Source organism: Salvelinus alpinus, chromosome 3, assembly GCF_045679555.1.
Source record: "Salvelinus alpinus chromosome 3, SLU_Salpinus.1, whole genome shotgun sequence".
Classification (NCBI taxonomy): domain Eukaryota; kingdom Metazoa; phylum Chordata; class Actinopteri; order Salmoniformes; family Salmonidae; genus Salvelinus; species Salvelinus alpinus.
Genome location: NC_092088.1, coordinates 62,141,349 through 62,155,792, shown reverse-complemented (window position 1 = coordinate 62,155,792; position 14,444 = coordinate 62,141,349). Strand labels below are relative to the sequence as shown.

Sequence of the window (14,444 nt, the reverse complement as noted above, 5' to 3'; positions counted from 1 at the left end):
ATCCCCTGCCCATTTGATAATGGGCCATTCTAAATTAAAACTAATTTTAAATATTAGTAAAGACAAGAATAAATTGAGAATAGCAAAAATAAGATCACTTTATGAGAGAGTGTGTGCAGGCTGAGACGAGGAACAGAGCAAGCTTTTTTTCTCTCAAAACATCAATAGCCTATAGTTGCATCATGCGGCCCATATATGTTTTGATTTCTAAGACAGTCTAAAGTTTGTATCATTTACAACTATAGTTGACCAATAACTCTAACATATAGGACCTGTTTCAAATTATAGGCAATTTTTCACATTCCAATGAAAGTGCCTTTCTATTTCATTCAGCTAAGTTCAATTATATTATTTTAACTATAAAATCCTATATCATAATGCTTCTTTAGACCTACCTAAAATAAATATTTATTGTGATGTGTATATTAAATTGATTTAAATGTAGATGTTCGAAAGGCACACATCAACGGCTTGTGTGCGTGGAGGCCTGGAAATGCTAATCGTGTTTATCCTAATTAACGTCAATTACCGTGAGACCAGCAGTCTTTTGCATGACAATAACCAGCTGCCAAAATGCCATGACCGCCACAGCCCTAGTCCTCACCCCTAGAAGCCTCAGGTGAAGCCAGTGCAGCCTGTACAGTGGTGAATCTCTCCAGCAGCAACACACTCTGCATCTCCTCAAAACCCAGCTCCTAGAAAGAGCGAGAAAAGGAGGGAGAGTGAGAGAGAGAGAGAGAGAGAGAGAGAGAGTTAGGAGGCAAGACTATGGATCGTCCCTTCAGTCTAATGGCTTCCTCTCCTTGTCTGCTTTGAGAGTGATTGGAGAGTTAAATGCAAACTTATGAATTCAGCACAATGCTTTCCCCTGTCCTGTGTTTTCAGATCAGTGAAGATGTAGGAGCCCACTTTAGACTATTGAGATGCACCCTAAAAGGACAAACAGTGCATGAACAGTGTAACACCCCTAGATGTTACACAATTTTGTTGTAGCCCTGAACTAACTCACCTGATCACCTATTCAATGGCTTGATTATTAGTTAACAAGTTGAATCAGATGTGATGTAGTTAAAATACATGGAACGGCTGGGGGCCCTAGAGGAGAGTTGAAAACCTGACCTAAACCCCAGTCTTCCTGTCCTTAGCTGGTTGTCATGAAGGAAAGGAAACGAGGAAATTAGCCAATTTAGTAGATCTGGAACATAACCATACACTGCCATTTCACATACGTATTGTGTGACCATGGACAGCACGTGTGTACGCAGGCTTGAATTGTGTGTGTGTATTAATATTTGATGTAGTACTCTGAAGTTGAAGAGGCTGTGTGTGTGCGCGTGCGAGCGAGCGACTGAATCCAAAAATCACTCCCTTCTCCTTGCCCCTCCACTTAAGCGTTCACGTGCGCCTCCGCCATATGCACAAGTGTTCAAAGCTGAGGGAGTGAAAATTATCAAGGGTGTAGTGGCTAATTAGACCCTCCGGTAGTCACTTCGGCCAGGCCAGCAAGGCCGCAGGCTCCAGAGTGAAGTGCTATCCTGACACACAATTTGATACAAAAGAATGGAGAGGTGTGCCTAATTATATATTTCCCATGCATTTGTTTACGTCTGATTTCCAGAGTTGACACATGTAACAGATTAAATGCCTCAAATTAAATGTTTAAAGGCCCTGTGCAGTAAAAAATGTGATGTTCCTGTGTTTCACGTATATTTCCACACAATGAGAGGTTGGAATAATATGTGAAAACTATGATGTCCTTTGAGTGTAAGAGCTGTTTGAAAAGACCGCCTGAGATTTCAGTGTGTAGTGGTGGGATAGAGTTTTGCCCTGCCTGGTGCTATCACCAGGAGGTGAATCAGTTAATAGACAGTTCCAAACCTCTCTGCTAATAACAGCTAGTTTTCAGTTTGCTCCTCCCCACTCAGACCACTCCCAGATAGTTCTAGCAGAACTCTTGCTTGAGAAATTGCTCTTTGCTAAGAAGCTTCTTTTTTTTAACCATTTTGATAGAAAACAATCACAGTACTTAATTGTTAAAGAAATTATTTGATATTGATATAAAAATCCAATGCAGGTGTTTTTAACTGCTACTGAGGTTAACATCTTGTAAAACAACAGGGGTGATTTGTTAATTAGAATTTCATGCTTGTTTTATTTCAAAGTGGAATATGAATAGTATCATTCAAGCCACGAGTGAGTCCTGAAGTTGATGGGTTAATTGATCCCCTCACCACTCTCTGGAAGACACCCTCTGAGTTTTGTCAGCAACAGAGTGCCCTCCAAGAGTGTTGGTAGGGGCAAGGTGGTGGTTTGGGATTCACCAAGAGTGTGTGAGTGAGCGAGCGTGTGTACCATAAGCTGTAAGACTTTGCAGTTGAAGAGATCGATGACGGCCTCCTCACAGTCTTCATCCAGCTTCAGCACTTGTTCCATGGCTTTCTCCGCCTCACTGTACCTCTACACACACACGCGCAGACACATGTACGGACGCACACGTTTAGAGGTAAAGACACAAAAGGCCGGCATAAAAATTATAGAACTAATGAAAAACCAGTAAATGCAGAATATGCGTCCTATAGAATAGATTACAATACATGACAATAGAATAGGACAGGTCAGAACATGAAAGTGATGTAGTCTGTGGCCCACCTTCATGCCAATGAGTGCGCTGCCCTTGCGGAAGTGTCCTTTAGGCCAGGCAACTGCCAGCTGGATGGACCGCTCAGCATCAGACAGGGCCTGGGGGTACTGCTCCAAACAGCTATAACAATACGACCGGTTCCCAAAGAACCTGGAGATAGACAAACAGACATATGCATAGAGATAGACAGAGGAGAAATTGTTATTTATCAATGTCATATACACTTCTGCCAATGTATTGATATATAATAAGCATATTGGCGTTAGAGGTCAGGTTGCAAAGGGAGAATATATTACTTGAAACTTTCAAAGTTTACCAGTAAACGACCAGAATTTGGGTAACTTTAAATTTTATCAGTTAACATCTAGTGGCCTTTTTGGGTAGTTCAGATTCTCTGGCCGTCTGACCTTACCACGTAAAATATACAAAATAATCAAATAAGATGAGTGAACACCATTGGTGTTAAATATGAGGGTTTCAGCATGAAATACCCTTAATATTTGTATTTCAAACTTTTATTGGTTTTACTATGTCAAATAGGTCTTGGTTGTTAATGTTTTGGCGCATAAAGTGGTAGCAGTTGTGAAAAAAAGTCAATAGTGTGATGCGTTGCAGAGTTAATTGAAAATGCCACTGTTCAGACACTTTTTTTCCATTAATTAGGCTATTATCGCTTGAACCATATGGTCTATCCACTAAACTCATAATATGGACACAAATATATATACACACACACACACACACACACACACACACACACACACACGTGTGTATATACACATACACACACACACACACACACACACACACACACACACACACACACACAGCAAAAAAAGAAACATCCCTTTTACAGGACACTGTCTTTCAAAGATAATTTGTAAAAATCCAAATAACGTCACAGATCTTCATTGTAAAGGGTTTAAACACTGTTTCCCATGCTTGTTCATTGAACCATTAACATTTTATTTCACCAGGTAGGCCAGTTGAGAACAATTTCTCATTTACAAATGCGACCTGGCCAAGATAAAGCAAAGCAGTGCGACAAAAACAAAACATAGTCAATAACGCAATAGAAAAATCTATGTACAGTGTGTGCAAGTGTAGAAGATTAGGGAGGTAATTAACACTGGAGCGATAGACGTGGAGATGATGTGCATGTAGAGATACTGGGGTGCAAAAGAGCAAGAATATAAAAACAATATGGGATGAAGTAGTTGTGTGTACCATTTACAGATTCACTGTAACTGTACTCAGCCATCGGTAAGCTGCTCTGACAGCTGATGCTTAAAGTTAGGGAGGGATATAAGTCTCCAACGTCAGTAATTTTTGCAATTCGTTCCAGTCATTGGCAGCAGAGAACTGGAAGGAAAGGCAGCCAAAGGAAGTGTTGGCTTTGGGGGTGACCAGTGAAATTATACCTGCTGGAGCGCGTGCTACTGGTGGGTGTTGCTATGGTGACCAGTGAGCTGAGATAAGGCGGGGCTTTACCTAGCAAAGACTTATACAGTTGAAGTCAGAAGTTTACATACACTTAGGTTGGAGTCATTAAAGCTAATTTGTCAACCACTCCACAAATGTCTTGTTAACAAACGATAGGTTTTGGCAAGTCGATTAGGACATCTACTTTGTATATGACACGTCATTTTTCCAACAGTTGTTTACAGACAGATTATTTCACTTATCACAATTCCAGTGGGTCAGAAGTTTACATTCACTAAGTTGACTTTGCCTTTAAACAGCTTGGAAAAATACAGAAAACGATGTCATGGCTTTAGAAGCTTCTGATAAGCTAATTGACATCATTTGAGTCAATTGGAGGTATACCTGTGGATGTATTTGAAGGCCTACCTTCAAACTCAGTGCCTCTTTGCTTTACATCATGGAAAAATCTAAAGAAATTAGCCAAAATCTCAGAAAATAAATTGTAGACCTCATCCTTGGGAGCAATTTCCAAACGCCTGAAGGTACCACGTTCATCTGTACAAACAATAGTGCACAAGTATAAACACCATGGGACCACGCAGCCGTCACACCGGTCAGGAAGGAGACATGTTCTGTCTCCTAGAGATGAACGTACTTTGGTGCGAAAAGTGCAAATCAATCCCAGAACAACAGCAAAGGACATTGTGAAGATGCTGGAGGAAACCGGTACAAAAGTATCTATATCAACAGGAAAACGACTCCTATATCGACATAACCTGAAAGGCTGCTCAGCAAGGAAGAAGCCACTGCTCCAAAACCGCCATAAAAAAAGCCAGACTACGGTTTGCAACTGCACATGGGGACAAAGATTGTACTTTTTGGAGAAATGTCCCCTGGTCTGATGAAACAAAAATAGAACTGTTTGGCCATAATGACCATCGTTATGTTTGGCGGAAAAAGGGGGAGGCTTGCAAGCCGAAGAACACTATCCCAACCGTGAAGCACGGGGACGGCAGCATCATGTTCTGGGGGTGCTTTCCTGCAGGAGGGACTGGTGCACTTCACAAAATAGACGGCATCACGAAGAAGGAAAATTATGTGGATATATTGAAGCAAGATCAAGACATTAGTCAGGAAGTTAAAGCTTGGTCGCAAATGGGTCTTCCAAATGGACAATGACCTTAAGCATACTTCCAAAGTTGTGGCAAAATGGCTTAAGGACAACAAAGTCAAGTTTTTGGAGTGGCCATCACAAAGTCCTGACCTCAATCCCATAGAAAATATGTGGGCAGAACTGAAAAAACTTGTGCGAGCAAGGAGGGCTACAAACCTGACTCAGTTACACCAGCTCTGTCAGGAGGAATGGGCCAAAATTCTGTAGAACTGTAGATGACCTGGAGCCAGTAGGTTTGGCGGCAAATATGTAGCGAGAGTATCAGCCAATGAGAGCATACAGGTCGCAGTGGTAGGTAGTATATGGGGCTTTGGTGACAAAATGGATGGCACTGTGATAGACTAGATCCAATTTGCTGAGTAGAGTGTTGGAGGTTATTTTGTAAATTACATCGCCGAAGTCAAGGATTGGTAGGATAGTCAAGTGTGATGAACATGCACCTGTGGAATGGTCATTAAGACACTAACAGCTTACAGACGGTAGGCAATTAAGGTCACAGTTATGAAGACTTAGGACACTAAAGAGGCATTTCTACTGACTCTGAAAAACACCAAAAGAAAGATGCCCAGGGTCCCGGCTCATCTGCGTGAACGTGCCTTAGGCATGTTGCAAGGAGGCATGAGGACTGCAGCTGTGGCCAGGGTACTCAATTGCAATGTCCGTACTGTGAGACACTTAAGATAGAGCTACAGGGAGACAGGACGGACAGCTGATCGTTCTCGCAGTGGCAGACCACGTGTAACACCTGCACATGATCGGTACATCCGAACATCACACCTGCAGGACAGGTAAAGGATGGCAACAACAACTGCCTGAGTTACACCAGGAACGCACAATCCCTCCATCAGCGCTCAGATTGTCCGCAATAGGCTGAGAGAGGCTGGACTGAGGGCTTGTAGGTCTGTTGTAAGGCAGGTCCTCACCAGACATCACCGGCAACAACGTCGCCAATGGGCACAAACCCACCGTCGCTGGACCAGACAGGACTGGCAAAAAGTGCTCTTCACTGACGAGTCGCGGTTTTGTCTCACCAGGGATGATGGTCGGATTCACGTTTATCGTCGAAGGAATGAGCGTTACACCGAGGCACTTGCAGGTGCCTTGGTAGAAGAGTGGGGTAACATCTCACAGCAAGAACTGTCAAATCTGGTGTAGTCCATGAGGAGGAGATGCACTGCAGTGCTTAATGCAGCTGGTGGCCACACCAGATACTGACTTACTTTTGACCCCCCCTTTGTTCAGGGACACATTATTCCATTTGTTAGTCACATGTCTGTGGAACTTGTTCAGTTTATATGTCTCAGTTGTTAAATCTTATGTTCATACAAATATTTACACATGTTAAGTTTTCTGAAAATAAACGTAGTTGACCGTGAGAGGATGTTTCTTTTTTTGCTGAGATATATATAGATACATTTTAATAAATTACCGAAGTTAACAGGTTTATGGCAATCTATGTTAATTACCAAAATTACAGGAGATCCTGGTAACTTTGGTAAATTACCGGTAGCTTTGCAACCCTAGGACATGCGGTAGTGAGTAGTGCTGAGTGATTTGAGGTCATCGGTTACATTTTGAAAAATAATCAAGATTTTCAATTATATATATCTATTTTTAAATGCACGATGCATTGTGGGTTGAATGCTGTAACACAGAATAAAACAATTAATAAAAGTCCCATGATAGTAGTGGCTGCCCATGACTGCTTATCACTTATTAACCATCAGTTATTCACATTACTTTAATAAAATATTTCAGTTGTGTATATCAAATGTGTTTATTTGACTACTATTATTTCATTTAAAGTCATCAACTCATCTCTATTGAGCTGCTGCCGATGCGGTCTGACAAAATTACTATTTTTGTAGTTCTTAAAATAAGGCATACTTTTATGACTGCTGAATGCCAATAGCTCGAAGCAACTACGCTCTAATCACGCATTCTTCGGTCTCTTACATAGCAGGCGTAAAAGAAACTGACAAGTAGCCGCGAAATGGATTATGGTCATTGTAGTTAATTATCATGTTTTCTGCACTAAACTATGTAGAACATTGGCCTGTTGGAAGCTACAACACCATACTATGTCGCACAGCTTGGGCACGATCGGATTTATCTCTAGAGAAACCACAGCGCAATGTGCACATTGAGCTCACAGAAAAATTAAATAAATGGAATTCATTTAATTAGTTGTTTAAAAAACAAAACAATGACCGGCATTTCAGTTAAATCGCTCAGCACTAATAGTGAGTGATATAATGTAGCTATACAACATGTAATGGTGTGATATTACCTGTAATCCTTTGGGTTGTATCTGATGGCTTCTGTAAACATACCGACTGCCTGAGAATACTGGCCCTCCTGGACCAGCTTGATCCCTTTTTCTACAGGACACACAGTCAGAGGCTCAAGTATACAAACAAAATCTGGGCATGTTTGCACAGCAAGTTGTGTGTGCGAGTGTAACCTGGATGGACATATAGACACTCACCTGTCAACAAGGCACTTCTCTTAGTCACAGCATCTGTTTCATTCACCTAGACCAAAACCAGAGAAATAATTTATAAAATCGATCAAATTGTTGATCACTCAGTTGATCACTTCCGACTCACGGTCACTCAACGAGAGTGCAGACTAGTGCTCTAGCCTGCACACTTAGGCAGCCGTGTGTGTGTGTGCGCACGTGTGAGAGAGACTATACGAGGTAAAACTCAAACATTCCAAAGAACTGTTTATCATGCCTTCCATGTCCAGAATTCACCTCGCCTTAGGGAGGACATTGAACCTGCACAGCCAACAACTAGCCATCAACACTAGTGGAGACCGAGGCTAAATGTAACACGGTTTGCCTTTTGCTTAAGAAAATATTTTTGTATAAGAATATTAATAATCTTACATTACACGCTGTAACAACGTTTCTAGGACATACTAGTCGTTTAAAGTAAACAGAGTGGCTGAAATGAAATTGTACAATTCACCCATTGGCGGGGTGAAATCTAACAGGCTGCAGGGCAGTGTTCATTTCGTCAACAATAACTATGACATAAAAATTAAGATTAGAAATTACTTTTAGTTGACTAAAATGTAACGAGACGAGAATGGACATTCAATTTGAAAAAAGGCTCCTTTCCATCATTAGCATGCATGGCTTTGCAGACTAATGCAGTCCTCTTATTTGCGGATAATGTATTTCAGTTGCTCGGGCTGATTGAGCAGACCCGGCTCTCCCACACACAGCTCCAAGGCCGTCACTTCAATCACTCTTCTCTCTTTTGAACTGATGTGCAGCAATGACACTTACAATTGTAACTTACCAGAATTTGAAACTATAATTGCGTTTGATAATCTTTGCTTTCATATACGCCATTTTTGCTCTGATCACATAAGCTCTATTTTGCTGTGTGCTTTTATTCATCTTTGTTGCAGCTCACGCGGTCCAAATGAGAGTTGCGGTTGCTTTTTATATTGGAAAAGCTAATGCTATTTGCTGAATATTAAGCGTACATTAATACTTCTGGCATTGTTGGAAAGCTCAGATTATCCTCTTCATGACAATCGTTATGGGAAGAAATTCAGAGCTGTAAACGTTTTAACCTGTAGCCAAGGCTTATAGCCATATAGTTAATTATGGCTGGCATTGGTTACAATCTGCAACAATAGCAATATTGCTAGGGGGATAGTTGGCCGAGCTGGACAGGGTTAACTGAATGTAAACGATGGAAGCTAGAGGTAAATATGAATAATTTAATGGGAGGGGGGTGGGGGTGCACCGGCTATTGTGACTAAAACTAGACAACAATTTTGCAGAGTTGAAATCACATGAAACTATATCTAAAATAGCTGCGGTAGGGTTAAATGTAAAAGCATAAAAACAGAATCTTCTTTTTATTTATAATATCTCTTTTTTTTTTAACACTCCAAAAACAAACATTCATATGAACAACAACTTACATACATCTCATCTGCCCAGACCCGCATGCTCACACCCCAATCCCTTGTGCCTGCATTATTGTTTGCCACTTGGCAATAAATTGTAACAATTTATTTCTCGGGCACCAATGCCATTTCAAATCAAAAATGTATTAGTCACATGCGCTGAATACAACAGGTTACAGTTACCTTACAGTGAAATTCTTACTTACAAGCCCCTAACCAACAATGCAATTTAAAAAAAATATGGATAAGAATAAGAGATAAAAGTAACAAGTAATAAAGAGGAGCGGTAAAAATAAATACAATATATACAGGGGGGTGCCGGTACAGAGTGAATGTGCGGGGGCACCGGTTAGTTGAGGTAGTATGTACATGTAGGTAGATTTAATTAAAGTGACTATGCATAGATGACAACAGAGTGGCAGTGGAGAGGGGAGGGGGAATGCAAATAGTCTGGGTAGCCATTTGATTAGATGTTCAGGAGTCTTATGGCTTGGGGGTAGAAGCTGTTTAGAAGCCTCCTGGACCTAGACTTGGCGCTCAGGTACCACTTGCCATGCGGTAGCAGAGAGAACAGTCTATGACGAGGGAGTCTGACAATTCTTAGGGCCTTCCTCTGACACCGCCTTGTATAGAGGTCCTGGATGACAGGAAGCTTTACGGGGCCGTTCGCACTACCCTCTGTAATGCCTTGTGGTCAGAGGCCGAGCAGTTGCCATACCAGGCAGTGATGCAACCAGTCAGGATGCTCTCGATGGTGCAGCTGTAGAATCTTTTGAGGATCTAAGGACCCACGCCAAATCTTTTCAGTCTCCTGAGGGGGAATAGGTTTTGTTGTGCCCTCTTCACAACAGTCTTGGTGTGCTTGGACCATGTTAGTTTGTTGGTGATGTGGACACCAAGAAACTTGAAGCTCTAAACCAGATCCACTGCAGCCCCGTCGATGAGAATGGGGGCGTGCTCGGTCCTCTATTTCCTGTAGTCCACAATGGCCTTTGTCTTGATCACGTTGAGGGAGAGGTTGTTGTCCTGGCACCACACGGCCAGGTCTCTGACCTCCTCCCTATAGGCTGTCTCGTTGTTGTCGGTGATCAGGCCTAACACTGTTGTGTCATCGGCAAACTTAATGATGGAGTTGGAGTCGTGCCTGGCCGTGCAGTCATGAGTGAACAGGGAGTACAGGAGGGGGCTGAGCACGCACCCCTGAGGGGCCCCTATTGAGGATCAGCGTTGCGGATGTGTTGTTACCTACCCTTACCACCTGGGGGTGGCCCGTCAGGAAGTCCAGGATCCAGTTGCAGAGGGAGGTGTTTAGTCCCAGGGTCCTTAACTTATTGATGAGCTTTGAGGGCACTATGGTGTTGAATGCCCAGCTGTAGTCAATGAATAGCATTCTCACATAGGTGTTCCTTTTGTCCAGGTGGGAAAGGGCAGTGTGGAGTGCAATAGAGATTGCATCATCTGTGGATCTGTTACGCAAATTGGAGTGGGTCTAGGGTTTCTTGGATAATGGTGATGTGAGCCATGACCAGCCTTTCAAAGTACTTCATGGCTACATACGTAAGTGCTACTTGTCGGTAGTCATTTAGGCAGGTTACCTTAGTGTTCTTGGGCACAGGCACTATGGTGGTCTGCTTAAAACATGTTGGCAATACAGACTCACAGGGAGAGGTTGACAATGTCAGTGAAGACACTTGCCAGTTGGTCAGCGCATGCAGTACACGTCCTGGTAATCCGTGTACTACGAGAATGTTGTTTTGTTTAAAGATCTGCCTCATAGGCTGCGGAGAGCGTGATCAGAGTCCTCCGGAACAGCTGGTGCTCTCATGCATGTTTAAGTGTTATTTGCCTCGAAGCGAGCATAGAAGTAGTTTAGCTTGTCTGGTATGCTCGTGTCACTGGGCAGCTCTTGGCTGTGCTTCTCTTTGTAGTCTGGAATGGTTTGCAAGCCCTGCCACATCCGACGAGCGTCGAAGCCGGTGTAGTACGATTCGTTCTTAGTCCTGTATTGACACTTTGCCTGTTTGATGGTTCAACAGGAAGGCATAGCGGGATTTCTTATAAGCTTCCGGGTTAGAGTCCCGCTCCTTGAAAGTGGCAGCTATAGCCTTTAGCTCAGTGCGGATGTTTGCCTGTAATCCATGGCTTCTGTTTGGGGTATGTACGTACGGTCACTGTGGGGACGACGTCATCGATTCACTAATTGATGAAGCCAATGACAGATGTGGTGTACTCCTCAATGCTATCGGAGGAATCCCAGAACATATTCCAGTCTGTGCTAGCAAAACAGTTCTGTAGCTTAGCATCTGCTTCGTCTGACCACTTTTTTATTGATCTCATCACTGGTGTTTCTTGCTTTAATCTTTGCTTTATGCAGGAATCAGGGAGGATAGAATTATGGTCAGATTTGCCAAATGGGTGGCAAGGGAGAGCTTTGTATAGGTCTCTGTGTGTGGAGTAAAGGTAGTCCAGATTTTTTCCCTCGGTGCACATTTAACATGCTAACAGAAATTTGGTAAAACGGATTTAAGTTTCCCTGCTTTAAAAGTCCCCGGCTACTAGGAGCGCCGCCTCCGGGTGAGCGTTTTCTTGTTTGCCTATGGCGGAATACAGCTTATTCAATGCAGTCTTAGTGCCAGCCTCTGTCTTTGGTGGTATGTAAACAGCTACGAAAAATGCAGATAAACTCTTGGTAGATAGTGTGGTCTACAACCTACCATGAGATACTCTACCTCGGGCGAGTAATAGCTTCAGACTTCGTTAGATATCGTGCACCAGCTGTTATTTACAAAAATACCTAGTCCGCTGCACCTCGTCTTACCAGACGCCGCTGTTCTATCCTGCCGGTACAGCGTATAACCAGCCAGCTGTATGCATGTTCAGCCACGACTCCATGAGACTCCATGAAGCATAAGATATTACAGTTTTGTATGTCCCGTTGGTAGTTTAATCTTCCACGTAGGTCATCGATTTTATTCTCCAGACTGCACGTTTCCAAGCAGAATGGAAGGAAGTGTGGGTTTATTCGATCTTCTACGAATTCGCTGAAGGCAGCCCGCCCTTTGGCCCCCTTTTCTCCGCCTCCTCTTCACGCAAATCACAGGGATCTGGGCCTGTTCCCGAGAAAGCAGTATATCACTCGCGTTGGGCTCGTTAAAGAAAAAAAAAGGATTCTGCCAGTCCTTGGTGAGTAATCGCAGTCCTGATGTCCAGAAGTTATTTTCGGTCATAGAGACGGTAGCGGCAACATTATGTACAAAATAAGTTAAAAACTAAGTTACAAACACGTAAAACGTCAGCCTTCTTCTCCGGCGCCATTGCACTATCAACACATCTACCACAGAAAGTAACTAGCCAGTCATCCTTAGCAAACAACACCCCTACCATAGCAACTTAAAGCTACCAAAGTAGCTAGCGATCTTTAGCCCCAACACCTCAGACTGACAGCTATTGACAAAACATCCACCACAGCAAATCTCTAGTTAGCTAGCTATACTGGCTATCACCACTCTAACGATAACAACTAGTCAGCAATGTAGATATCCCAAAACTCAGGGTCCACTTACCTCTCTGGTTCTGCCCTCATTCTCCTTATTCTCTTTGGACTTGGCACCAGGTTTGGTCCAGCCTTTTGGCCTGATGTGGCTAGCAGCGTTAGCAAAGAACGCACTGCTCACATCCCACTCCAGTTCCTACAGCAGACGGAGAAGGAGAGAGAATGGTTTACTAAGGTGCCAATCAGCTTGTATATGAAGACTCCTCAAGTACACACAGCTCCCCTAAAAGCTAGCCTGGGGAAGACGGATCATAATAATGGATGGAATGGAGTAATTGGAATGTAATCAAACACATGGAATCCATGTGTTCGATACCATTCTATTCAAGGCATTACTATGAGCCCATCCTCCACAATTAAGGTGCCACAACACAAATAGATCTAGGACCAGGCACCTACGCCATTGCTTTGCCCAAATGAACGAGTCAATCTGTCCCTACCTCTTCAGATGTTCTTGCAGCGGTATTCTGGGGTCCTTTAGTTCCTGAGGGGGCTGGCGATGGGGTAGAGGGTTCCTTAGAGTGAGGGATGGCTGCTTTATCCTCTTTCTCTTCTTTCACTACCTCTTCTACCTCCACCTCAGAATCACTCTCATCTTTATCCTCTTCCTCCTCAGATCTACCATCGTCCTCCACATCCTGGAAAAAAAGCGCATATCATAAATGAGCTGAAATGCAAAATGTCCATTCCTTTTTATACAGACATTTTTTCTGATCATTGTAAATGAGGCTGTTAAGCATTGCATAATTTATATTAATTCAGAATACATGTAATACTGGTTTGTAGTTAACCTGGTCAGTGCCCTCAGGCTTCTTCACGTGCTCCAGCTTCTTGCGTTCCCGTCGACGCTGAGAGGAACATAGTAACAGCATCAGGATACACAGATTGGGTGCTGAATATGTGGTTCACTATGGACAGAGCAGGTCCTTCACAGTTTTTAACCAAACACTATGGCTCAGGAAGATTTGGTGTGTGTGTGTGTATATATATATATATATATATATATATATATATATATATATATATATATATACACACACACACATATATATATATATATATAGGAGTAAGTGTGTGCGCATGTACAGTATGTATTAATTAATGTGCGAGTGTGTTGTGCTCACCTTCCTCTTGGCTCTGCGTCGCGCCGCTCTGTGTTTGGCCTTCTCCTCCTCGGTCATACAGTCCTCTCCACTGATGTCCTGTTCCTTACACACACATTCATTATTAAGTGCATCGATGATGTTGTACCCACAGTGACCGTACAGTACATATCCCATCCAGAAGCAATGGATTAAAGGCAACATCCGGATGGTTATAAGAAATCCCGCTATGCCTTTCGACGAACCAACAGGCAAAGCGTCAAGACAGGAAAAAATAGAATCCTAATACGCCAGCTCTGACACTCATCGGATGTGGCAGGGCTTGCAACCTTTTACGGATTACAGAGGGGAAACCAGCCGCGAGCTACCAGACGAGCTAAATACCTCCTGTTTGCTTCCAAGCTAGAAGCACTGAATCATGCATTAGAGCACCAGCTATTCCGGATGACTGTGAACACGCTCTCTGTAGCCGATGGGAGTAAGACCTTTAAAACAGGTTAACATTTACAAGGACGCAAGGCCAGACAAATTACCAGGATGCATACTCAGAGCATGAGCTGACCAGCTGGGAAGGGTCTTCACTGACATTCAATATCTACCTGACTAAGTTTAATA

General features: G+C 42.9%; 1 protein-coding gene across 2 annotated transcripts in view; it reads right to left on the bottom strand.

Moving 5' to 3' along the window:
* Positions 1 to 14,444, bottom strand: part of LOC139571079 (stress-induced-phosphoprotein 1-like) — a 47,026-nt gene that overhangs the window by 11,198 nt on the left and 21,384 nt on the right. The window contains exons 3-11 of one of the 2 annotated variants that reach the window (XM_071393604.1): positions 13,851 to 13,934; positions 13,518 to 13,574; positions 13,167 to 13,364; positions 12,737 to 12,862; positions 7,729 to 7,774; positions 7,531 to 7,621; positions 2,650 to 2,791; positions 2,353 to 2,457; positions 605 to 695 (exon numbers count right to left, since the gene is read on the bottom strand). In XM_071393604.1, coding sequence (XP_071249705.1) covers positions 605 to 695; positions 2,353 to 2,457; positions 2,650 to 2,791; positions 7,531 to 7,621; positions 7,729 to 7,774; positions 12,737 to 12,862; positions 13,167 to 13,364; positions 13,518 to 13,574; positions 13,851 to 13,934 — 940 coding nt within the window. The remainder of the gene's footprint in view (positions 1 to 604; positions 696 to 2,352; positions 2,458 to 2,649; positions 2,792 to 7,530; positions 7,622 to 7,728; positions 7,775 to 12,736; positions 12,863 to 13,166; positions 13,365 to 13,517; positions 13,575 to 13,850; positions 13,935 to 14,444) is intronic. The other variant, XM_071393605.1, reaches the window with a different exon arrangement.